Raw genomic sequence first — 26,995 nt, 5'->3', positions numbered from 1 at the left:
AGAAAGCACTTGTACAGTCCCATCTGAAATTTGCCAATGAACATCTGAATGATTCAGAGGAGAACTGGGTGAAAGTGTTGTGGTCAGATGAGACCAAAATCAAGCTGTTTGGCATTAACTCAACATACTGTGTTTGGGGGGGGGATGCTGCCTATGACCCCACAAACACCATCCCCACCGTCAAACATGGAGGTGGAAACATTATGCTTTGGGGGTGTTTTTCTGCTAAGGGGACAGGACAACTTCACAGCCTCTAAGAGATGATGGACGGGGCCATGTACCAACAAATCTTGGAGGAGAACCTCCTTCCTTCAACCAGGGCATTGAAAATGGGCAGTGGATGGGTATTCCAGCACGACAATGACCAAAACACAAAACACACGTCCAAGGCAACAAAGGAGTGGCTCAAGAAGAAGCACATTAAGGTCTTGGAGTGACCTAGCCAGTATTAGGGAGGACATTATAGTGTGCATTAGCTGCACAAGTTGACATGGACAACAGGGCATATTTAACACAATAATAGTTAGGGATGTAACGATATCAAAATCTCACGGTACGATACAATTTCGATATTGACCTCACGGTACGATATTTATTGCGATATTGTGGAAAAGCTCACGGTATTGTTAAATAGCTCACGATAATGTTTGTGATGATAATAGCAAAAAAAATACTGACATTTATTCTGCTTTTGCCAGTCAACAGGCAATTTATTGTTGTATTTATGGATCATGACAACATAAAACGCTGATCACATAGTGCTTTTAAAGTGCAAGTTGTAGTCAGGAACATCAATATTCTGTATAATAATATTTGGTTGCATAACTGATTCTTCTGTGCAATGTTCAAGTTAAGAAGCAACTAGAACAATTGTAAACAATAGGGAATTCCCTTTAAGTGCAAACAAAGATCAAGTTAAGTCAGGTTTAAATGTGCAAGGCAAATACAGCCTTTTAAAACTGGTATTTAGGAACATAACTTAAACTTAAATAAAATAGTCAGTCAAAAAGCCTTTTAAAAAAAACTGACCTATCATTTAGCTTATGTTCACATTTTTCATCAGAAAGATCAAAATATCTACATTGCAAGGGAGAAGAAAAAAAAACAGTAAAAAAAATAAAATCCTTAAACAGTCTTTCCCGTGTTGTATCGCAGTTTACTGTGGCAGTGCTTGCACATAGTCCATTGTCTGTCCACCACCTTCTCTCCTTTTGCGTTTTTGACACGGCAAAACCAAAATGTTTCCAGACATCTGATTTAAAAGCTGCAGGGGCTGGCACAATCTCAACTTCGGGGTTGTTGTTTTCATCCTTACAAGTATCGCTGTCGGCCATGCTGGCTTGCTGTGAGCTTGTGTGGACAGCGTGCAGCGTGCAATCCTATTGGCTTAACAATGGTTGTTGTGACGACGCAGCGCAAAGGATCATGGTCTATGTAGTTAACAATGATTTGTTCCGCGGGACTGTGTTTATTCCTCTTGCTTTTTGACGGACACCTGTCCTTTTAACATTGTAACCCAACCACGACGATATCGAGACACGTTTACCACCGCGATAGCGCGATATCGTCAATATCGTTACATCCCTAATAATAGTTTTCCTTTTCAAGTGGGCAGATATTATATAAAGTATATCACAGAGGGGCGTCTGGTAGAGCGTTTGGGGGACCACCTTTGACTAATATTCAGCTAGGCAAAACCCTGGAAAAGATTTGGGCGCTGTGATGGTAATTCCATCAATAGACACTCTTAAAGGAGTAAGTAGAGAGACAAAATTATCTTGGCACAATCAATAGTTTATTTGAAAATAGAGATGCATCAAAAGCTTATAGAACAGGGATTCCCAAAGTGTGGTACGCGCACCCCCAGGGGTATGTGAGCTGCCACCAGGGGGTGCGCGAGAGGAAAAATTTAATGGCGCTGTTTTTTTAAGTAGGATTTTCCCATACAATAAAAAAACATGAACAGTAAACATTTCCATAATCGCTTTTATTGAAAATAAAAAACTATAATTTATTTGTTTTATTTTTAGAAACGTAGAAGAAGACAGCTGCTGTCTTCTACCACTGCTTTTCTTTTATGCACTGCAGCCGCTGCTATAAGCGTGCCGACTCGTTTCATTAATTCATTCCATATACATATAATAAATATGCTTAACTGGCTGTAATCAGGGAAACTGTCAAGTGGGACGTCAAATGATAAAGTTGTTAGTCACGAAAGAGGAGAGGAACCAAGAGAGAGTGAGGATTTGGAGGCAACAGGGACGGAGAAAATAGAGAAAGAAAATGAGCGGGAGTCAGAAGTTGCGCCGGAGGAAACCGAAGAGGAGGGAAGGAGATGGCAAAAAAAGGTGATGAGGGTGAACACCAGACGGGGGAAAAAGAAGGAAATATGATGACAATTATCTGGGTCTGGGCTTCACTTGGATCGGCGATACAGATTGCCCGAAGCCTCAGTGCGTGTTGTGCAGTGAAGTTCTAGCAAACAGCTGTCTGAAGCCGTCTTATCTCCGTCGTCACCTGCACACGAAACATGGCAATTTAATTCAATGTATTGTACTGTCTGTCGTTCTAATTTCCATAACCGTTGTGTTATGATGATGATGATGCTAGCTCCACGGTCATTAAATAGGCCTAGCCTGCTATTGCTGCAATGTTTCTTTTACGCAGCTGAAAATAACCGTGCTTTCTGAGCCTTTCTGTCACTTGTCCTCTTAAAAGTAAGCTTTTGCGTAGCTTTGTTGCATTATATTGAAACTTTGTTGATGTTGTTATTGTCATGCGTGTTCTGGTTATTTGTGCATGATATAACATGAGGAGTCTCTGAGAAAAATACACGAACAGTGCATATTTATTACAGTTAAAAGGGGTGTGGTAAGATGCTGCCCAGCTGTCCTATGTCAATAAAACATATTTCCTTTGTTCTGTCAATACCTAGGTTTTAACCAAGGGGCAGGCTATCCTCCCCCACATGGGTAACCTCTTCACCCCCTAAGAGGTCTTACATAATCTGGACAAACAATAGATATACTCTGATGGGTTATACGAGTAACCCTCCAATCTGCTGATACCTGTCAATAATGACCCTAAACACCAGATCCCCCTCTTCTACATTATTTTTTTATGGGGACTCAGTACCTTTTAACTAGTAACCCATTTATTCATGTATAGGACTAAGTATACATCAGTTCAAGAATTTCCATAACAACGCTGTTGACCAATAAACCTTCAAGTGGGCATGGTTTTGTACATATAAGTATATTATTGATAAACCACATGTTCAGAACCTTGAAAGGACATAGGGTGTACAACAATTTTCTGATTGACCTAAAGGGGGCGATGTTAAACCAGACAACTTAACACTACGCAAGCTAACACTCCTCACTAAGTTTGATATAATGAAAGAAAATGGTGAATAAATCAATTTCCTCACAAGGAACACAAATGCCTTTGGAACTCTAGCTCCGCCGGCAGAAGAAGGCTTCAAAAGTTCCTATTTCTATACATTTCTATATTCTTATCCTACATTATTTTCTACGTGTCTCACCAGAGAGAAAGGAAATGTAGTTTCTTAAAAGGCAGATTCACACTATTCAAAACAAAAATCTGGTGATTAAGACAACAATAATCACAATCCTTTGCACACTTCCTGATAATTACCAAGCGTGCCGCACAAGCCCTGAAAAGTGAAGCCAAAACGTCTCGATCGCCCCCTGGTGAGTGGTCCCAGTATAGGTCATAAACCCCGCCCTCCCCATGTTATTCAATGGGACGCGAGATCAACTAAACAATTAAATTACCCTTCAAATATATTTTTTCCGAAGCTGGTTTCTGTCATTTACTGTAGTTTGTATCACGCTAATGTAAATTCAAGAGTTTGTTTTTAAAATAAGTTTGTTTTTAGTTAGTTATTTAATGCTCTAAAAACGGTGGTGTGACGTCGTGATTCACAGCTGTGATTGACAGCTATCTGAGCCGAGGAGCCACTGAATCTTCGGAGGACTGAGGAGATTGGAACTTTACATTTAATCTCTAAATTTCTATAATTGATATAATTTCACACGGACATCATGGGTTGTTCTGCAGTACATTGTGCTAACCGATCTGGCATTTCCAATCGATCTTTGAATTTTTTTCGGTAAGTTACATTTATAAGCTATTTAATTAGTAAATAAATGTAATGGGCTAGCTAACGTTAGCTAAAAGACAACAAGCCTCGTTAATAGCCATGTTAATAGCTAGCAGGTGATCGTTAGCTAGAAGTTACCAATTATTTTTGTATTAGGCCTATTCTAAATTAAGGTTAAACATGATGTAAGTTAGGCTATAACATATCGTCTAGGTTTAACAAGCAAAGGTTGTACTGTACTTGGACTTGCGATTGATTACAGTATGCGCATTCTGCGAGGGAGAGTGAGGGCGGGGCACAGGGGTGGCGCCGTTGATTTCGCGGCTTTACGGCTTTACTTCCTTCTCGCTACTGCGCATAACTACTGCGCAGAACTGGTCCCAAGATCGCTATCTGCGCAGACGCAAGTACAAGATGTCCGCGCCGTATCAGGACACTGGTGGCTTCATTTTTCACCAATGGAAAAGAGCGAAAGGGCGTCGTCCATTATATATACAGTCTATGATAATTACACACGGGAGCCTAGAGAAGACAGAAGAAACGGGTTGCTAGCTAGCTAAATTATTTGCCTTACAAAGCTGCTTACAAGGATACGGTTTAATATCTCCATTCAAATGGACACATTTTACTAAGGTCACAAACCTATTTGCAAACAGTAACACTGATGTCAACTTGCGTTAGCTGGTAAGTTAGCTTTAGCTAACGTTACTATACAGTTTAAGAGCACTCTGTGCTAACACTAGTTGGCATTAGCCGTAGTCATATTAGCTAAAGCATCGACATTGCTAAAAGGTGTACCTAGAAACGCTAATTAGCATTAGCCAACACTAGGTAGCTAATGCAAGACATCTGTCTACACTTGAAAAAAGACAACTATTATAGTGGTTAATCTGCCCTGTTGTCCATGTCCACTTGAGCTGCTAATGCAAGCTACGGTTTCCTCCCTAATAGCAACCAAAATACAAGTAAAATATATATTTTTACATATATTCTTTATTTCATCTATTTTTATATGTTGGTTTTTACCCTCTCATATTTTTTTTTCTCTGCCTGTCGATGACTAGTAGATATTTTATGGGATTGAAATGCTGTTCTGCTGTTTAATTATCCATATCATTCCCTCTTCACTATTTCTGAGCCACCAGAAAACATTTAGCAATAGTGTCAAAACCACTGGTCCCATGTTTATTAGAGGATCTAGGAATCACAAAATATATGAAATGACTCATTAGTTTTTTTAATTAATCATGGCAGTATTATTCTTTTCTCATTGTTATGCTATGTTTCAATTAATTAGACTTGCATAAAAAATGCCTCCGAGCTGTATATATTCCAGCCTTGTCACATTGTTTTTACTTCATCCTTGCATGGTTCATCTCCCTCTCGACTCCCTTCCCTTCAGCCAAATCATGTTTCACCATGTCGACACACAGGCGGTGCAAGATTTCGGGAAGGCGGGCGCCTTTGAGATTTGAATGAAGGAAAAACTCTGTATATTGCATGAGTAGAGGCAAATAACGCTGGATAATCAATACAAGTGTTAAAGAGATCAAAATACATTTCTTTGAAGTAGCCACCCTTTGCTTTCATGACAGCTTTGCGATCTCTTTGCACTCTTTAAACCAGCTTTGTGCGGAAATCAATTGGAATGCGTTGTAATTAACATGTGTATTGTTAAGGGAATTAATGGAATTTCTTATAGTGTTTGAGCCATCAGTTGGGTTGTGACAAGGTAGGTTTCAAATAAGCAAAGAGAAACTGTCCATCATTACTTTAACACATGAAGGTCGATCAATCTGGAACATTTCCAGACCTTAAAAGTTTTTTTCTGCGTAATCTCAAAAACCATCAAGTGATATGAGGACTGCCGCCAGGAAGGAACACTCTGAGTTAACCCTGCAGCAGATAAGTTAATTAGAGTTATCAGTCTCAGAAATTGGCTTTTAAGTGCACCTCAAGATTGCAGACAAAATTGAAACTTCATAGAGGTGAAATATCAGACACCGCTCAATATCAATGGTTCAGAGGAGATGGTGTGAATCAGGCTATTTGACCAAGAAGGAGAGTGGTGCTGCTGCATTAGATAACCTGTCCTCCACAATCACCAGGCCTCAATCCAATTGAAAGTTAGGGATGGGTTGGACTGCAGAGTGAAGGGAATGCAGCCAACAAGTGCTCATCTTCTGTGGGAACTCTTTCAAGACAGTTGAAAAAGCGTTCCAGGTGTTTACCTCATGAAACCTGAAGAGAGAATGCCACTAGTGTGCAAAGCTTTCATCAAGGCAAAGGATGGCTACTTTGAAAGATCTAAAATAAAGATGTATGTTGATTGGTTTAACACTTTTTGGTTACTACATGAATTTAAATGTGTTATTTGTTTTGATGTCTTCACTATTATTCTAGAATGTAAAAAATTCTAAAAATAACCATGAATGAGTAGGTGTCTCAATTTTTGTCTAACACTATATTTGGGGTCTCAGTGACTTATTGACGGTTACTGTCTTGGTTTCAGTATTTTCACAGGTCGGGGTTATTAAACGACTGGTTAGTCTAGAGTGTTGTTATGAAGCTCATTAGTCATATACAGTGGGGAGAACAAGTATTTGATACACTGCCGATTTTGCAGGTTTTCCCACTTACAAAGCATATAGAAGACAATTTTTTATCATAGGTACTCTTCAACTGAGAGTGACGGAATCTAAAACAAAAATCCAGAAAATCACATTGTATGATTTTTAAGTAATTAGTTTGCATTTTATTGCATGACACAAGTATTTGATACATCAGAAAAGCAGAAGTTAATATTTGGTACAGAAACCTTTGTTTGCAATTACAGAGATCATACGTTTCCTGTAGTTCTTGACTAGGTTTGCACACACCGCAGCAGGGATTTTGGCCCACTCCTCCATACAGACCTTCTCCAGATCCTTCAGATTTCGGGGCTGTCGCTGGGCAATATGGACTTTTAGCGCCCTCCAAAGATTTTCTATTCGGTTCAGGTCTGGAGACTGGCTAGGCCACTCCAGGACCTTGAGATGCTTCTTATGGAGCCACTCCTTAGTTGCCCTGGCTGTGTGTTTTGGGTCATTGTCATGTGGGAAGACCCAGCCACGACCCATATTCAATGCTCTTACTGAGGGAAGGAGGATCTTGTGATACATGGCCCCATCCATCCTCCCCTCAATACGGTGCAGTCGTCCTGTCCCCTTTGCAGAAAAGCATCCCCAAAGAATGTTTCCATTTCCATGCTTCATGGTTGGGAAGGTGTTCTTGGGGTTGTAATCATCCTTCTTCCTCCAAACACAGCGAGTGGAGTTTAGACCAAAAAGCTCTATTTTTGTCTCATCAGACCACATGACCTCGTTTTGTTTAGTTTTTTTGCTTTGTTTTATAATATGAAGTTTACATTCTAACATTGTAATATCAAGGACTTTTGTAACATTGAGAAAGGTGATATATGAACAGTATTTTTTAATTGTTTTTATTTTGTATTTATTCAGTGTGCTGAAGTAAAATATTATTCATATAGCACCTTTTTAAATGTGTAACAAAGTGCATAAGAAGAACATCAGCACAGAAAATAAAAATAAAAAGGTCATAAAGACACATACAAACAAACACAGAATATAGCACCTAGTCACCACCCCAATTAGTTTTTTAAATATTATAGCATTGTGTCTGTTAAGCTGATGTGCACTTACCGATTGCAAGGTGCTTCCATGCTGCTGACTGGACGGGGTGGAGTCAGGTGACTACACACGCGGTAGTACGTTTTTAAGGGGAAAGTATTAACAGGAAAATCGAAATAACCAAAATTACGTCGGTTAGAGTATCTCACAAGCCTTTGGTTTATGTTCTGCTTGTTCAACAGTTGTTTGATAAATTGCTATTAAACACATTCAGAGAGGATTTGAAATTCTATAATTCTTATCATTTTGGCGCTGGTGATTTTCATTTGGCGCTCAATAAAACCTCTAAGGGGTGCCAAAAAAAAAGAATCCTCTATGCAGGAAAAACCCTGCTAACTAATGAATGGACTATGGCAGAATTTGTCGATGTGGGCACAATTGGACAGGAAATATCATTCATGCTTCATCTGGAGAATACCCATCTTCAAGAATACCTGGTGCATATGGATCTTTCAGCGCACAAGTTGTGCAATAAGGCCAGAAGTAGCTAAATGCTGAAACACGCTCAATGCTGCTTGCAGTTTTAATTAGGGTTTCAGCAGTTCACTGCTGGACCATACAATTAGGCTGCATTTATTACGTTCTGAAAAATTCGACCAACTACTTAGTTACATTGTTTAGTACTTAAGGTGTTTTACTGCCCTGATAATGTCAGACTTTTGAAGTATCCATATTTATCTGATTCCGATTTTTTTTTTTTTTGTAATACCAATTGAGGTAAATGTCCTGGACATTATTGCAGTGTAAAATGCAAGTTAATTAAGTTTGATGGGGGCATAATTGCCACAACCCAATATCTGTTGTTTGTCACTCATTAAGATTACATTTGGTACACCTGATCAGGGTTATGATTTTACTTTACCTATGAATGATGTTCCAAGTTGGCCACATGGGGGCACTGTAGGAAAGGGTATATCATAGATGTCGTACTGCTTGCAACAATGGATGTAAGTTGGAAAAAATGCACTATCTGCCTAGGAGTAGTTTCAATGCTGAAACACGCTAAATGCTGCTTTCAGCTTTAATTGTTTATTTGTAATCATTCTAATGTTAGGTAGTGTTTTTGACAATACCTGCTTAGAAGGTGTCTACATTTATTTGTGAAAGCCTGTAACTAATTTCAAATTTTATAATTTCCCTTAAATAGATATTAAGTGTGTCAAAAGATGAGTTCTCAGCAATATCCACGGCCAGGAGTACCTCCTGGTATGGAACAAAACCAGATACCCGGAGGGAACTCCAAATTGGTGCCTGGAAGTCAATCAAACATTGCAGGTAACATTGTGCAGCACACTGAATTCATCACAGCTAATTAGCAGTCAAGTCTCCTGCGTAACAGTGACACTCCAACTCTTTGGCAGGAGGGGAAGACGACAGCAGCCATGAGACCTGTGCAAACCACGGTCCTATGGACCATCTCAGCAGTAATGGCAGTGGAGCCCCTGTCTTCAGAGATGACAAGCATGAAACCGTGGTTGTCCGGCCTTACCCCCAAGTCCAGGTCCAAGGTCACTCCTCAACACTACCTCAGCACCTGCCCCTTCAGCAGGGCACACCTGTCCCAGTGTCAGCCCCTCCGCCCAACATGTCCCAAGGCCTATCACTGGCTTTTGCCGAAAGACCCCTGAAGGTATGGATGAGAGAGCCATAAGCTCTGTTGCATTGGTCCGGTCTCTTGAGCTAACTGACCAACTTTTCTCAGTATGTTTTTCTTCAGTGTACATGGCTCCTTAGATCTCCTACATTTGGAACTCCGAAGATCATGTTATTGTAGTTCATGCATTAATTGTCCTTCTACAATATATAGGGTCTTGGAAAAGTATTCAGACCCCGATCAATTCTCTTATTCCTGAATTACAAATGGTACATTGACATTTTTTCAATTATTTTAAGGTGACATTGATTTTACCAAAATATATTTTTGTTAGAGACACCTTCTGCTTTATATAACTGAGGGTATTTACCAACTTTGCAGAGTGTCACATAGTGCTGTGACAGTAAATCGGTAAAAAAGCAAAACCACGGTTTGTGGATGAAGACGATCATTAATGTACAGTATAATACATTTATTAGAAAATAGCTGGGAGAACAAATTAAATAGCAGGTGTTTTAGTGATGGTTCTTTTGCTTTATTGCAATATTTTCCCAACATAACCAATTTCACTTCATACAGGTTTTGAGTTTGTGTATTAAATTGGAATATCAAAACCAACCAATGTATATACAGTGGGGAGAATAAGTATTTGATACACTGCTGATTTTTTCCCACTTACAAAGCATGTAGAAATCTGTAAATTTTATCATAGGTATTCTTCAACTGTGAGTGACAGAATCCAGAAAATCCAGAAAATCACATTGTAAGTAATTAATTTGCATTGTATTGCATGACATAATTATTTGATACACCAGAAAAGCAGAACTTAATATTTGGTACAGAAACCTTTGTTTGTAATTACAGATATCATACGTTTCCTGTAGTTCTTGACCAGGTTTGCACACACTGCAGCAGGGATTTTGGCCCACTCCTCCATACAGACCTTCTCCAGATCCTTCAGGTTTCTGGGCTGTCGCTGTGCAATACGGACTTTCAGCTCCCTCCAAAGATTTTATATTCGATTCAGGTCTGGAGACTGGCTAGGCCACTCCAGGACCTTGAGATGCTTCTTACAGAGCCACTCCTTAGTTGCCCTGGCTGTGTGTTTTGGGTCGTTGTCATGCTGGAAGACCCAGCCACGACCCATCTTCAATGCTCTTACTGAGGGAAGGAGGTTGTTGGCCAGGATCTTGCGATACATGGCCCCATCCATCCTCCCCTCAATACGGTGCAGTCGTCCTGTCCCCTTTGCAGAAAAGCATCCCCAAAGAATGATGCTTCACGGTTCATGCTTCAAAGCTCTATTTTTGTCTCATCCGACCACATAACCTTCCCCCATTCCTCCTCTGGATCATCAAGATGGTCATTGGCAAATTTCAGATGGGCCTGGACATGCACTGGCTTGAACACGGGGACCTTGCGTGCGCTGCAGGATTTTGCAGGAAGGCTTCTTAATGAAAAACTTACAGGTCTGTGAGAGCCGGAATTCTTACTGGTTGGTAGGTGATCAAATACTTATGTCATGCAATAAAATGCAAATTAATTATTAAAAAATTAATTAATTTTATGTATTTTTGAAACAAATTTGATAAAAATTACAGACCTCTACATGCTTTGTAAGTAGGAAAACCTGCAAAATCGGCAGTGTATCAAATACCTGTTCTCCCCACTGTAATTTCTGTTGATTTTTCTATGCCTATCTACCAGGTGGTTATTATGAGGACAGCAATCTCTAACTATTAATTTTAGCTTTGCTTTCTATCAAAAAATAATAATACAGTACCCTTCAAAATCTCAGATAACAATGGTGCAACCCATTTTAATTATCAGTGTGCTTCAGATAGTGTCAACATTTTCTACTTCTACCTGCTATAATATTGTTCATGCATGTATTCAATCTACATACTCGGGCAGTGTCAATATTATCCTAACATACTTTAAAATGAGTCTTTGAATGCCAAAATGTATTGCATATTGAGGAGGCCTATGAAGTGCATATTTCATTGTATAATAGAATAATTACATGTATTTTATATGTATCAAATTATCATGCCTTAAAATTACAGCAATTTTGTCCTTGAATGTGACTTGCCAATATCTTTACGAATTTCTGAGTGCAGTCATCTCTGAAGTCACCCATGCTCAGTCGAGTGATCGCCCCAGCACCAGCCAATTCCCACATCACCCTGCCAGCCAAGTTGCCAAGCCATGTCACTGTATCCATGGAGAGCACTGTGCCTCAATCCGCTGGCATCCCTGTAGCAACTATTAGTGGCCAGCAGGTAAGGACTTTTTTTATTTTTAGTCATAAATACACCAGAGTAATAATATATCCCAGTGTGATTACTAGACAAGCTGAAAAATGTGGTTCCAAATCTATAATGCTTTGTCTCCATGGGCGTGGCGTTTCCAGGGAAACCCCAGTAACCTGCCCCATCATCTCATGGCAGCCAATGTGCAGATCATCCGGAGTAACGCCCAGCCACTGCAGCTCGCTTCCCCTGGCACCCCCCAGCACACCTTCACCTCACATCTACCCAGAGGTCAGTCATTGCCCAAAACATGATAGTAGGATATATCTTTTTTTATTTACCTTAATTTAATCTGGGATGTTAATACATGACTCCAGATTTGGACCAAATTGTCACATTTTGCTTCCCTTTTTCTTTCTTTTCTTTTTTGTTCATACAGTTACATTTTTAGTTCATACAGCACAATCTTCAAAAAAAAAAAAATCTCTTAGGTGAATTATTGGTCAAAGGGTAATGTGAATCATTCTTGCCTTGATATCAACTCTCTTCATAGGATGTTACAATACCACAATTTTGAACTTCAATATGATATCAACAAAATTACACTGCGTGCACAAGATTTATTTTATTGTTGAACAAACACAATGCTTTCAGTCAATCCAAAATATAATTGAACCTCAAACCTGAATGATTAACAAAGGAAAAGTGAGATCTTTCTCAGGGGAATACATAAGTGTGCAGAATTATTAGGCAACAATTGGTGTGCAGAACTATTAGGCACCTAATAAAAAAAAAATTATCTCAACTCACGCGTTTATTCTACATTTTTCAAGTAAGTGTAACAAATAAGTAACGCAAAATACAAAACACTAAAGTATTTTCATCAACCCTATCAAATACAAATGACTAAATCCTATTTTGAATTTGAAATATGTATTTGAAATACTTGTATCCTAAATACTGCCCATCCCTGGCTATGCTGTTGTAATATGTGTAGAATGTGGTTTAGAATTGTCTTGCTGCAATAAGCAAGACCTTCCCTGAAAATGACGTTGTCTGGATGGCAGCATATTTTGCTCCAAAACCTGTATATATTGTTCACCGTTAATGGTGCCTTCAGAGGAGTGCAAGTCACCCATGCATGCCATGTGCACTAATGCATCCCCATACATTCACTGATGCTGGCTTTTGAACTGTGCGCTTGTAAGAAGCCAAATGGTCCTTCTCCACTTTAGTCAGGAGGACGCGGTGTCCATGATTCCCAAAAATAATTTCTAATTTTGATTCTTCAGACCACAGGTCAGTTTTCCACTTCGCCTCAGTCCATCTTAAATGAGCTCGGGCCCAGAGAAGGCGGTTCTGGATTAGGGCTGTCACGATATCCGATTTTCAGTACACGATTATCATGACCAAAATAATTCAGTGTCTATCGATGGAATTAACATCCCAGTATCTATAGAAAATCTTAAGAAAAAAAAAATGCTGTCAGTCAAATTAATCTTCAACTATGTTTAATGTGTTTTTTTCCTCTTTTTTGGCAAATGTATTACACTACAAATACGAGTGTATGCAGGTGGAGAGAGTCTGTAACCATAACTGTACAAATAAAAAAAAGACTAAGTGTACAAAAAGAACAATTACACTTAATGGATAGTGAAAAGGCCACCAGATGAACTGAAAAACAAAAGATCCACAAGGCCTAACACCGAGAGGAGTTTTTGCTAAACTACAAAACATTTTCACCTAGTGCATAGGCTGCAAAATTGTGTTAATTCAAACACTAGTGTATAGGTCCAGACTCGTAGTTTAAGCAAATGCATCGTTTGTCTATGAATAAGCTATGGAAAAACCAAAAGGAGTTTTGGGAAAAATTGAACATTTTATCCATGTGAATAGGAAAAAACGGCGCGTCTTTGCGGATCTCTCCCGGGGGAGAGAGGGGTTTTTGGAAAAATACAACTTCAATTCCGCCTAGTGAATACGATATTATCATATGTGTATTACTAACATGATATCAATATTAAATTTTTTAAATATCACAGTTATCGTCAATACTGGTATATCATGACACTCCTACTTTGGGTCTTGTTTATGTATGGTTTCTTCTTTGCATGGTGGAGTTTTAACTTGCATTTGTGGATGCAGCGATGTACTGTGTTCACAGAAAATGGTTTTCGGAAGTATTCCTGGGCCCACAATCATCTCTTTTTAATGCAGTGTATTGAATATTTTTATGGTTATAGACTGACATTATTAATGCATTAGACTGAAGATAACTGTTGCTCTCCCGAAAGCATGTGCTCTCTGTTTTGCTATCAAGCATGGTTGTTAGAATTTGGCTAGCCGTAAGTGCAAGGCTAGCACAATTATGGGCCAATGGCCATACAGTGGGGAGAACAAATATTTGATACACTGACGGTTTTGCAGGTTTTCCAACTTATAAAGCATGTAGAGGTCTGTAATTTGTATCATAGGTACACTTCAACTGTGAGAGATGCAAATATGGGGACAAGTCACACATGGTCAAGTCCAAGCAAGTCTCAAGTCTTAACCATCAAGTCTCGAGTCAAGTCTCAAGTCACAGTTCAGATAAATCAAGCAAGTCAAGTCAAGGGTTCACCCTAAGCAAGTCAAGTCGAGTCCTTATAAGTTTCAAGTCAAGTCACAGAACTAAAGAGATGAACACACACACACACACACTGTCCTCTGTTTCTGACGTGCGCTCGGTGCGAAGCTCGATTTCAAAATCAAATATTTTTCTCCTCCGCGGTACAATTTTTTGGGGGGACGAAGCGGAGGGATCTTGAATCAGCCTGAAGGGTTTGTATTCGCTATAACAACCGCCTCGCTATACCTTATCCCGCTTATTACATGGCTACTGTTAAGAATTTTACGTGTACCAGAATTTCTGAAGAAGGACGAGGCTCCGGTCCAAATGGAAATTTAGCACAAAGATTTATTAATATGAATTGATAAGTCAAAATACATGAAATACACTGCAGCGGTCAAATATTTGCTCAACCCTCGAGCTTCCACAAAATATTTGCCCCGAATCAAGATCGAACATTGGTTTTAATACTCCCGCCACAGGGGTGGTTACTTTTCACTCTCGTGAGTAAAACCCATCCTTATTGGTTCTTTGTTGGCATGGTGACATGTTGGACGAATCTCTTTGTTTTCGCTGTACCATGAAGAAGGGCTTGCTCTTACTCTCGGTCATAGATCAACAGGTTATTTGCATACAGGTGTGAAATCTTAGCCAGGTTACAGTAATTTACATTCTATTGTCCTAACATAGACTAGAACATCAGGGGGCTGGAGACAGAAGGTCTCTTTGTGCTGTATAGGAGGCAGTTTCATTTGTATGTTAATTGTGGGGTTTTAATCCTGTCTCTCTATCTGAGCCAGGTGTAAAGTCTGAGTGAGTGTGGCTGAGTGTAATGTATGGAGTTCTAAACTTTTTATGGTTATTGTATTCAATCATATTTCCCTAACCTGGCTGCAGCATACAATTTAATAAAACAAAAACATAAGAATACATGGTTATTAAATCAGCATTATTTAAACTTAAATCTCAACACTACCTACCAAATAAATCTATAATTTGACACAAAATATTGATTTCAAAAGGAATTTATTGATTTAAAAACGATTGTATTGCTTCCTCTAAAGAAAATAGTCTCTGGTTAGAATCCTGCTGCGTCCATACCAACGCGCTGTTTTTCATGGCAACGGTCTGTTATCAAGAAATAACACGCATTCTGCACTGGAATTCAGCCAATCCATGTAATAAGGGCTAATAATAACAACCTTATAAACTAATTATTGTGACTGAAAAACTGCCTAATATGTAACTACGCTGTAATTATTCTTGTCTGTATGAGTAAAAAAAAAACTATTCGAAATGTTTAGGTGCTAGTAATCACATCGGCGCCTCCATGTTAGCCTTTCATGCATTAAAGTTAACTGTTATGGTGTAAGCACAATGCTTTTTAGTTTCCACACGCAGTCCACAAACACTTGAAAATGCCCACATTTAATACAGACATTATAGCCTACGTGTAATAATATACATGCCCGCTCATTTTAAGATGCCCATCAACATTAAAATTCAGGCTATGCCACTGTTATAGTCAAATTCCCTTACATCTATTTACCAGACATTTTCAGTAATGATAATGGTCACATTTCTAACAAGAAAAAAAAACAAACATAATATGCAACCAAGGCCAAATTATGACAAACAAAAGATTAATTCATTACATTAGTAACTTAATCGTTATAGATCTTAGTGAAACTGAATATAAAGAGATTACTTTCTTACCTTTCCTTGTGGTTCTTAAAATAACGAATGAAATTTTACGTTGTTGCATATTTTGCATCTGGCAAATCTTTTTTTATTCACACGGTCCAGTTCAAAGTCCTTGTATCCAAACGATACTATTTGTGGAGCTCGACTAACGTTACTGTCTGCCATGTTTGGCGCGGTTTGAATTGTGCAGCGTTAAAGGCACATACGCTGATTATTGGTGCTGATGTCACAACATATAAAATATTTTTATTGCTGTTTGTTTATTATAAGTTCAAGTCATTGTCGAGTCTTCCACTTCAAGTCAAGTCAAGTCTCAAGTAACTTGTTCTTAAGTCAAAGTCAAGTCAAGTCATTTTCATACTTTAATCAAGCAAGTCACTAGTCCTGAAAATTGTGACTTGAGTCAGACTCGAGTCAAGTCATGTGACTCGAGTCCCCCACCTCTGGAGAGATGGAATCTAAAACAAAAATCCAGAAAATCACATTGTATGATTTTTAAGTAATTAATTTGCATTTTATTGCATGACATAAGTATTTGATACATCAGAAAAGCAGAAGTTAATATTTGGTACAGAAACCTTTGTTTGCAATTACAAAGATCACGTTAACTGTAGTTCTTGACCAGGTTTGGGGTTTGGAATGGAATAAGGCCATGAATATGTTTTAAAATATAGCATATTGCATTTCGATAGAGCTTGATTGCTTATCAGAAGCATGTAATATCACTGGCGATGTATTCTAATATTACTTAGGCATCAATAGGAAAATGGAAAACTCAAAGAAGTAGTGACATTTAGGGTGGATGAAACATTATATCCAACTAACGGGGTGGCCTTCAGCAAATCAAAATCATATCTCCAGAAATTGATCACTAGACATCAAATGATCAGTTCCTCTGGTACCTATATATAGAATACTTAATTACTATAATACTAGAATTACTTAAGTCACATTGCATTCAACACATGATGGTTAACTGGGAATATAAAAATCCATTTTAATTGTTTGAAATAAAAATGGAACGCGAGAGAAAACAAGCATTTGAATAACATCATGGTTAAGTACAGGTATTGTTATGGAAATTTTGAACTAAGGTACAATGGGGAGAACAAGTATTTGATACACTGCCGATTTTGCAGGTTTTCCTATTTACAAAGCATGTAGAGGTCTGTCATTTTTATCATAGGTACACTTCAACTGTGAGAGACGAAAATCCAGAAAATCACATTGTATGATTTTTAAATTAATTAGCATTTTATTGCATGACATAAATATTTGATCACCTACCAACCAGTAAGAATTCCGGCTCTCACAGACCTGTTAGTTTTTCTTTAAGAAGCCCTCCTGTTCTCCACTTGTTACCTGTATTAACTGCACCTGTTTGAACTTGTTACCTGTATAAAAGACCCCTGTCCACACACTCAATCAAACAGACTCCAACCTCTCCACAATGGCCAAGACCAGATAGCTGTGTAAAGACATCATGGATAAAATTGTAGACCTGCACAAGGCTGGGATGGGCAACAGGACAATAGGGCAAGCAGCTTGGTGAGAAGGCAACAACTGTTGGCGCAATTATTAGAAAATGGAAGAAGTTCAAGATGACAGTCAAGATCTCACCTTGTGGGGCATCAATGATTGTGAGGAAGGTGAGGGATCAGCCCAGAACTACACGGCAGGACCTGGTCAATGACCTGAAGAGAGCAGGGACCACAGTCTCAAAGAAAACCATTAGTAACACACTACGCCGTCATGGATTAAAATCATGCAGCGCACGCAAGGTCCCCCTGTTCAAGCCAGCGCATGTCCAGGCCCGTCTGAAGTTTGCCAATGACCATCTGGATGATCCAGAGGAGGAATGGGAGAAGGTCATGTGGTCTGATGAGACAAAAATAGAGCTTTTTGGTCTAAACTCCACTCGCCGAGTTTGGAGGAAGAAGAAGGATGAGTACAACCCCAAGAACACCATCCCAACCGTGAAGCATGGAGGTGGAAACATAATTCTTTGGGGATGCTTTTCTGCAAAGGGGACAGGACGACTGCACCGTATTGAGGGGAGGATGGATGGGGCCATGTATCGCGAGATCTTGGCCAACAACCTCCTTCCCTCAGTAAGAGCATTGAAAATGGTCTTGGCTGGGGTCTTTCAGCATGACAACGACCCGAAACACACAGCCAGGGCAACTAAGGAGTGGCTCCGTAAGAAGCATCTCAAGGTCCTGGAGTGGCCTAGCCAGTCTCCAGACCTGAACCCAACAGAAATAGCGACAGCCCCGAAACCTGAAGTATCTGGAGAAGGTCTGTATGGAAGAGTGGGCCAAAATCCCTGCTGCAGTGTGTGCAAACCTGGTCAAGAACTACAGGAAACGTATGATCTCTGTAATTGCAAAGGTTTCTGTACCAAATATTAACTTCTGCTTTTCTGATGTATCAAATACTTATGTCATGCAATAAAATGCAAATTAATTACTTAAAAATCATACAGTGTGATTTTCTGGATTTTTGTTTTAGATTCCGTCACTCACAGTTGAAGAGTACCTATGATAAAAATTACAGTCTTCTACATGTTTTGTAAGTGGGAAAACCTGCTAATCGGCAGTGTATCAAATACTTGTTCTCCCCACTGTACAATAATTTCAGTTCATTTCATTGAGATAGTAAGGTATTATGTTGAAAACAACTTAAAGAAGTGGCCAGAGCAAAATTTTAAACAACATTATTTTAATATATAGAGAGGCTCTTTTAAGCCCGGGACACACGTGCAGCCTATGTGACACTTGCTGTATCCTATGACAATATATTTACCCTATTCATGCCTGGAAGAATCTCGTAATACGATTTTAGACACCCCTAAAGTGGACAAAATGTACCATTTCTTAACCTTGACGTTTGTTGAACGTCTTGTCTACCTGCCTCACTCCCACCTTCGCTGTGGCTTTTTTTTTTTATGAAAGCCCACCCTACTAGGTATAGCGGAATTATGAAGACATATACATTCATTCAATATACAGCTGGCGTTACCCAGAGATTTTGACTTTATGGCAGAGAACATTACACACAGTAACTTATTATACTTCCACAGAGTCAACATTTAAGTGTATTGCCAATCCTATATTGAATAAATGAATCTATCTTTAAAGTTTCGGTTTACCTGTAGTAGTAGGCGTATTTTAATAAGTGACACACAAAAAATGCACGAGTTACATACTGCAAATTCCCAGTAGAAGTTTGACAGCATTTGTGCTGGTAAGATGTGCCCTTGGTTAAACTAGCACATTTTTAAGTAATTTATTCTGGCCTAAAATGCATGGAAATGTAATGATAGAAAATTGCTTGTTCCTGAGTATTGCCATAACCTATCGGCAAAAATGGACGTTGCTTCTGTCAGATCTGTCAGAAATGTCCCCTTGTTTGTATATTTTCGGACTTCCTGTATGCCTGTGGCTTGACATTTCAGACCAAGAGAGTTAACCCACACCTCTGTTTAATTGTTTTAGGTAATACTGGTTTGATAGAATCTTTTGCATTAGGCTACTTTGAAAACTGCAACATTAGCCAATAATCATTACCGTTCTTCTAGCAGCAGGATATTATGCTAGCAGCGCTAACTCAGATTTCCTTTTTCAAGAAAAAAGCCACCATTGAAATATATAAGGCAATATAGTTAACAATCTAGTCAGTAAATTGTTAGATTTTGTCCACTTATAATCCATAAACAAAATATATGCAACCAGTAGTCAGGGTAGAACCTTTATTTAGCATGAGTCCAAGATGTTGATCTTCCATAGTTCTTCCACATTCTCCAATTATTACAAAATTAACACAGTCTTTTATGCCAGGACACATAGGAGGCGGTCATAGCCAACCATTACACAGACCATTATCCTCCAGCACATTTCCTGCAGTATCTGTCTGTCTTCCAATCAGTGTATTCTATATCCTACCTTTACATAGCCTGCTAGTGTCCCCTCTTGAGTTCCTGGCTCTACATGCTTATCAGGTTGTGTGGGTCCCCTCAATAATGGACACCAACTGTTTGTGATACGGTACCTCATATAGCACAAGATAACAAAGTACCACTCAACTATCAAGAGAATAGAACTAAAATAGATGTGTATCATCTGGTAAAACAGGCTTTCTCACAATGGTATGTTCCAACCAACGGTCCATGGGTCTATTCATAGAGTCTATGACATTCACATGGAAAACTCCTATCATGAGGTATAGACAGGGTGTGTGGGGCTCATCAATAACGGGCACAGCACCACATCCCATCTATTGTCCTTTGTGCAGAGTTAGTTTAGTGTCCGTTACAATGTTGTTCTTGTCTGTTCTTTTTTACAGATTAACTGTATTGCCTTGTAAATTTCAATGATGGCTTTTATTTTGAAAAATAAAATCTGAGTGCTGTCAGCACAATATCCTGCTGATAAAATAATGCTAAGGAAGACTTGTTTGGCCATCACTAGGCGCAGGCCTAGATGCTGTGTGGTAGTAACACATCTGCCTCCCTCACTGGCATGTTGATAGTGTCTTTGGTTCTGGTATTGTGTGGTTCTGTGTTTGAGCAGAAATCTGCTGTTGTAGTGTGTGATAATCACTGACACACACCCTAAATTACACAAGTGCATAATAATCAGTTCATGCCCTCATGGGACTTTGCGCTTCCTGGGTGGCTGGAACAGTTGTTAATGGGAGGGAGACACTGAACGCTGGATGGAGAAGGAGGGCCAAACCAGCGATGACGTTACAGAACCCCACTCCCCAGGTGGCCCGAGTGGAAGTCCTCAATGAGTGAAGGGTCCAGTATGTCGACGGCTACCTCCCAAGAGCTTTCCTCGGGGCCGCACCCTTCCCAGTCCACCAGGTACTGAACCCGACCCCCACGACGCTGGGAGTCCAACAAGGTGCGGATCATGGAAGCCGCCCCTCCCTCAATTTCCAACGGAGGGGGTGGGGCATCTTGAGAGACCCCAAGGGGATCCGCCACCACAGGCCTAAGGAGGGACACATGAAAAGCGTTAGCTGTCCTATAGTCAGGAGGCAACTGCAGGGGTTAGGTCACATCATTGACCTGGCAAACCACTTGAATAGTCGCACAAAACGTAGAATACATTTTTGGCAGGGCTGGCGAAGCAGGAGGTCCCGGGCAGACACCCAGACTCGGTTGCCCAGCCAAAACTGTGGCGTGTCACTACGCCTTCTGTCTGCCTATGTCTTCTGTGCACGGGTTGCTGAAGGTGAACGTGCGCAGCTTCCCAGACTGCTTCACCCCACTGGAATCAGGCATCCACAGCTGGCGCGTCAATTTGGCTTGGGGTCGAGGGTTGGTTGATACCCGAGCACAGACTGAAAGGGAGTTAGATTGGTCGAAGCATGGCGTAATGAATTTTGGGCAGAAGCTGCCCAGGGTACATACCCAGCCCAATCACCTGGCCTGTCGTGACAATACGTCCACAGGAACCGTCCCAGCTGTTGGTTCAGATGTTCCACCTGTCCATTTGGTTGCGTTCGATATCATTATGTCAAACTCATAAGGCCACGGTCCTTGGGTATTCCATAGAGCCAAAAGACATGTTGAAACAATGCTTTAGCAGTTTGGAGGGCTGTAGGAAGACATGGTAAGGGTAGAAGCCTGCATGCTTTGGAGAACCTGTCGACCACGACCATGATTGTGGAAGGAAGCAAGTCTGTGACAAAGTCAATAGATAAATGGGACCATGATCTCTGTGGAATGGGCAGCAATTGTAATTTCCTGTAGGGCAAATTACATGGGGATTTGCTTTGAGCACAGATGGACAGATACACGTGACTAGACGTATTCCGGGACCTCTTGACTTAGGTGTGGCCACCTGTATTTACAAGCCAACGTGTCTATGGTGCGTGCTATACCAAGATGGCCAGTAGCAGGTGACGTGGGCAATCAGCCTGTCCTTTACCTCTGGTGGTACATACATGCGGTTCGGAGGACACAAGGCAGGTGGCGGTTGATTTGCCCAGGGTATCTGCCTTGGTATTCTTGGACCCCGGCCTGTAAGAAAACATGAATTCAAACCTCGAAAAGAATAGAGCCCACCTGGCTTGTCGAGGATTGAGTCGTTTGGCTTTCTGGATGTACTTGAGGTTCCTTTGATCTGTGAGGACTATAAGAACAGGTGTTTGGCCCCCTCCAACCACTGTCTCCATTGCACCAACGCCGCCTTCACAGCCAGCAGTTCCCGGTCTCCCATGTCATAGTTGCGTTCTGCTGGGTTGAGTTTGTAAGAGTAGAAGGAACATGGATGTTATTTTGGAAGCTTACCTTGCCTCTGGGATAGTACCGCTCAGATTCTCACCTCTGAAGCATCCACTTCGACCACAAAGGGCAGCTCAGCGTCGGGATGTTTCAGGAGCGGAGCAGAAGTGAACTGGTCCATTAAGTGGTGAAAAGCCTGCTCTGAAACTTCCCTGTGCCTCCCTTGGAAAGTGAGATAAGTGGGTAGCGATACAACTGAAACTGCGTATAAAACGGCAGTAGTAATTGGAAAACCCCAGGAACCTCTGCAAAGCCTTGACATTGTGGGGAACAGGCCACTCCCTCACCGCTCTGATCTTGTCCTGATTCAGTGTGTTTTCTACTGCCTTTATATCATACCCCAAAAACGAGAAGATCTCCTGTTGAAAGAGGCATTTTTCCACCTTGGCATACAGTTGGTTGTCTGTCAGGTGCTGCAGAATCCACTGACGTGGATCACGTTCTTCATCAGTGGGGGAATAAATCAAAATATTGTCTATGTAAACGATGACGTAGCATAGACAGTCCAAAGGGCATGAACAGATATATAATGTTTCATCCACCCTAAATGTCACTACTTCTTTGAGTTTTCCATTTTCCTATTGATGCCTAAGTAATAGTAGAATACATCGCCAGTGATATTACATGCTTCTGATAAGCAATCAAGCTCTATCAAAATGCAATAGGCTATATTTTAAAACATATTCATGGCCTTATTCCATTCCAAACCCCAAACATCGCCTAATTCCATTCCAAACGGCCGTAACTTAGAACTTACGATGCACTTTTTAGAGTGACGTACTAGGGATGTCGCGATATACCGGTATTGATGATAACTGTGATATATATATTTTTTATATATTGATATCATAATAACAATACACATGATAATATCATTTTCCATACCTTATTCATGGACAAACTATGCATTTGCTTAAACTATGAGTCTGGACCTATACACTGGACCTATACACTAGTGTTTGAATTAACGCCTTTTCTTAGCTTACTCACTGGGTCAAAATGTTTTGTATTTTTCCTAAAACTTCCTAAAAGGTTTTAGGCCTTGTGGTTCTTTTGTTTATCAGTTCATCTGTTTGCCTTTTCACTATCCATTAAGTGTTATTGTTCTTTTTGTACACTTAAATTTTTTTATTTGTACAGTTATGGTTACAGACTCTCTTCATCTCCAAATACTTGTATTTTGAGTGTAATTCATTTGCCAAAAAAGAGGAAAAAAACACATTAAACAAAGTTGAAGAAAAACAGCCCCAAATCATGATGCTGCCACGACCATGCTTCACTGTGGGTATGGTGTTCTTGGGTGATGTGCAGTTTTTTGTTTGTGCCAAAGATACCTTCTGGATTTATGGCCAAAAAGTTCAACCTTGGTTTCATCAGACCCACATGCTTTTGGGGGACTTGATGTTTGTTTTTGCAAACTTCAGCCGGGCTTGGATGTTTCTCTTTGCAAGAAAAGGGTTCCATTTTGCCACCCTACCCCATAACCCATTCATATGAAGAATACGGGAGATTGTTGTCACATTTAGCACACAGCCAGTACTTGCCAGAAATTCTTGCAGTTCCTTTAATGTTGCTGTAGACCTCTTGGAAGACCAGTTTTCTTCTTGTCTTTTCATCAATTTTGGAGGGATGTCCAGTTCTTGGTAATGTCTCTGTTGTGCCATATTTTCTCCACTTGATGATGACTGTCTTCACTGTGTTCCATGGTATATCTAATGCTTTGTAAATTATTTTGTACCCTTCTCCTGACTGATATCTTTCAACAATGAGATCCCTCTGATGCTTTGGAAGCTCTGTGCTGACCATGGCTTTTGCTCTGAGATGCAATTAAGAAAATGTCAGATAAACTGAACTTTATTTGTGAGTCACATTACATTGTGGCAGGTGTGTAATTACTTATTTTAAACATGTTTGAAAGTGATTGGTTAATTCTGAACACAGCCACATCCCCAGTTATAAGAGGGTGTGCACACTTATGCAACCAGGTTATTGTAAGGTTTTTATTTTTCATGTTTCTGCATAGCAGTTGCTGTAAATGAAAATGTGTACTCAGTCAACATATCTGATGGTAAATGTAAAATATGAGTGAGTCGTTCAATTGTGGAAATAGTTAAGGTGCTTACATTGACCAAAAAAGGACCATAGTGGTCTGGTTGTACTTCAACAGTACCATCTTAAGCCCATATGTCACCAACCTTCCTATGTTTTCAGGAGCTGCAGCAGCGGCTGTGATGTCCAGTTCAAAAGGAGCTACAGTACTAAGACCTGCCACAGGTTCTGGCAGTGCCGCTGGCCCAACTCCTATCCAGCACCTACACCAGTCTCGCCCTATAGTCACAACATCCTCGACTGTGATGCCCACAGTGGTCACATCGGTAACCACCACCAGACCACAGTCCCCACCTGTTATTTCCGACACGCACACAACAGAGATTGTTCATGGGTATGGACAATTCACCTATTACAACATCTTTAAACGAAACAATTATACACAGATCAGCCATAACATTATGACCACTGACAGGTGAAGTGAATAACCCTGATACTCTCGTTATCATGGCACCTGTCACTGGGTGGTATATATTAGGCAGCAAGTGAACATTCTGTCTGCAAAGTTGATGTGTTAGAAGCAGGAAAAATGGACAGGTGTAAGGTGTGAGCGGCTTTGACAATGGCCAAATTGTGGTGGCTAGATAACTGGGTCAAAGCATCTCCAAAACTGCATACCAGGAACACCTCACAAGGGCTGTACCTAAGTGGTCCAAGGAAGGAAAAGCGGTGAACTGGCGACAGGTTCATGGATGGCCAAGGCTCACTGATGCACATGGGGAGCGAGGGCTGGCCCATGTGGTCCGGTCCCACAGACGAGCTACAGTAGCTCAAATTGCTGAAAAAATGTATGCTAGTACTGGTAGAAATGTGTCAGAACACACAGTGCATCCCAGTTTGTTATTTATGGGGCTGCGTGTCCACAGACCAGTCAGGGTGCCCATGTTGATCCCTGCACCGTAGGTCCCTACAATGGGCACGTGATCATCAGAACTGGACCAAGAAGGTGGCCTGGTCTGATGAATTACGTTTCCTTTTAAATCACGTGGATGGCCGGGTGCGTATGCGTCTCCATCCTGGAGAACACATGGCACCAGGATGCACTATGGGAAGGAGGCAAGCCGGCAGAGGCAGTGTGATGCTTTGGGCAACATTTTGCTGGGAAACCTTGGGTCCTGCCATTCATGTGGATGTTACTTTGACATGTACCACCTACCTGAGCATTGTTGCAGACCATGTGCACCCTTTCATGGCAACGGTATTCCCTGATGGCATTAGCCCTGCCACAAAGCAAAAATGGTTTGAGGAACACAACAAATTCCCCAGATTTCAATCCAGTCAAGCATCTATGGGATGTGCTGGAAAAACAAGTCTGATCCATGGAGGCCCCACCTCACAACTTCAAGGACTTAAAGGATCTGCTGCTAACATCTTGGTGCCAGATACCACAGCACACCTACAGAAATCTAGTGGAGTCCATGCCTCGACGGGTCAGGTTAAAAGTGGGACCTACACAATATTAGGCAGGTGGTCATAATGTTATGGCTGATCTGTACACTTCTGTTCAATATTTTGGGGTCACTTACAAATGGTCCTTGTTTTTGAAATATTTATTTATTTTTGTCCATTTAAAATAACACATACCAGTTTTACTTATTCAAACATGCTCTGAGAGCAGAAATAAATATTATTGGTAAAGATGAACATCCAGTCAAAATGGAGAGGAGGTGGTGCTCATGAACACTTCAGATTACATCAAGAAGCGTGCATTTCTGCTAATGTCTGTTAAAGAGTACATTTGCTTGTTATGTTGTAATGAATTAAGTGCTAAATGACTTGATTATGCTAACATTCAGTGTTTGAATCTTTGGTCGAGATAACATTCACTTGCTTTTTTGATCCAACTTGAAATGTTCATGAGCACTGCCTTCTCTCCATTTCGATTAGGTGTTCGCCTGAACCAATCAATTTCTTTCTTCCCTCAGAAGAAAAGAAATGTTTGAATAAGGAAAACTGGTATGTGCTAAAATAAGATCAAATTGATCAGATGTAGTCATTGTTAATGTTGTAAATGGCTATTCTACCAGGAAATGGCAGATTTTCAATGGTATACCTACATAGATGTACAAAGGCCCATTATCAACAACGATCACTCCTGTGTTGCAATGTCACATTATATTTGCTAATCCAAGTTGATAATTTTAAAAGGCTAATTGATCATTAGAAAATCCTTTATTGACTGTCAGCACCGCTGAAAACTGTTGTGCTGATTAGGCTAGTTCAGTATCTTCACGATCAGCGTTTGTGGGTTTGATTGCAGGCATAAAATGTCCAGAAACAAAGAACTTTCTTCTGAAACTCGTCAGTCTATTCTTGTTCTGAGAAATTAAGGCCATTATTCCATGCGAGAAATTGTCAAGAAACAGAAGCTCTTGTACAACGTTGTTTACTACTCCCTTCACAGAATAGAGCAAACTGGCTCTAACCAGAATAGAAAGAGGTGTGGGAGCCCCCGTTGCACAACTGAGCAAAAGGATGTACATTAGTGTGTCTAGTTTGATAATAAGAGTTCCTTAACTGGCAGCTACATTAAATAGTACCCACACAACACTAGTCTCAAAGTCAACAACTGGCTTTGAGGCAGTCCAGATATGAGCTACGGAAGGCCATCAGAGATG

The 26,995-nt window shown here is 40.3% G+C and overlaps 1 protein-coding gene across 1 annotated transcript in view; it reads left to right on the top strand.

The window, feature by feature from the left end:
- The window catches only part of LOC105007163 (histone deacetylase complex subunit SAP130-like), an 80,117-nt gene that overhangs the window by 13,202 nt on the left and 39,920 nt on the right, over positions 1-26,995 (top strand). The window contains 5 exon segments of the mRNA XM_013132490.3: positions 8,963-9,090; positions 9,177-9,445; positions 11,530-11,691; positions 11,823-11,952; positions 24,480-24,711. Of these exon segments, the coding sequence (XP_012987944.2) occupies positions 8,982-9,090; positions 9,177-9,445; positions 11,530-11,691; positions 11,823-11,952; positions 24,480-24,711 (902 nt within the window). The 5' untranslated portion in view covers positions 8,963-8,981.

Source organism: Esox lucius, chromosome 3 (genome assembly GCF_011004845.1).
Source record: "Esox lucius isolate fEsoLuc1 chromosome 3, fEsoLuc1.pri, whole genome shotgun sequence".
NCBI lineage: Eukaryota > Metazoa > Chordata > Actinopteri > Esociformes > Esocidae > Esox > Esox lucius.
Note: the sequence above shows the minus strand (reverse complement) of the source record. Positions and strands in the feature narration are given on the sequence as shown.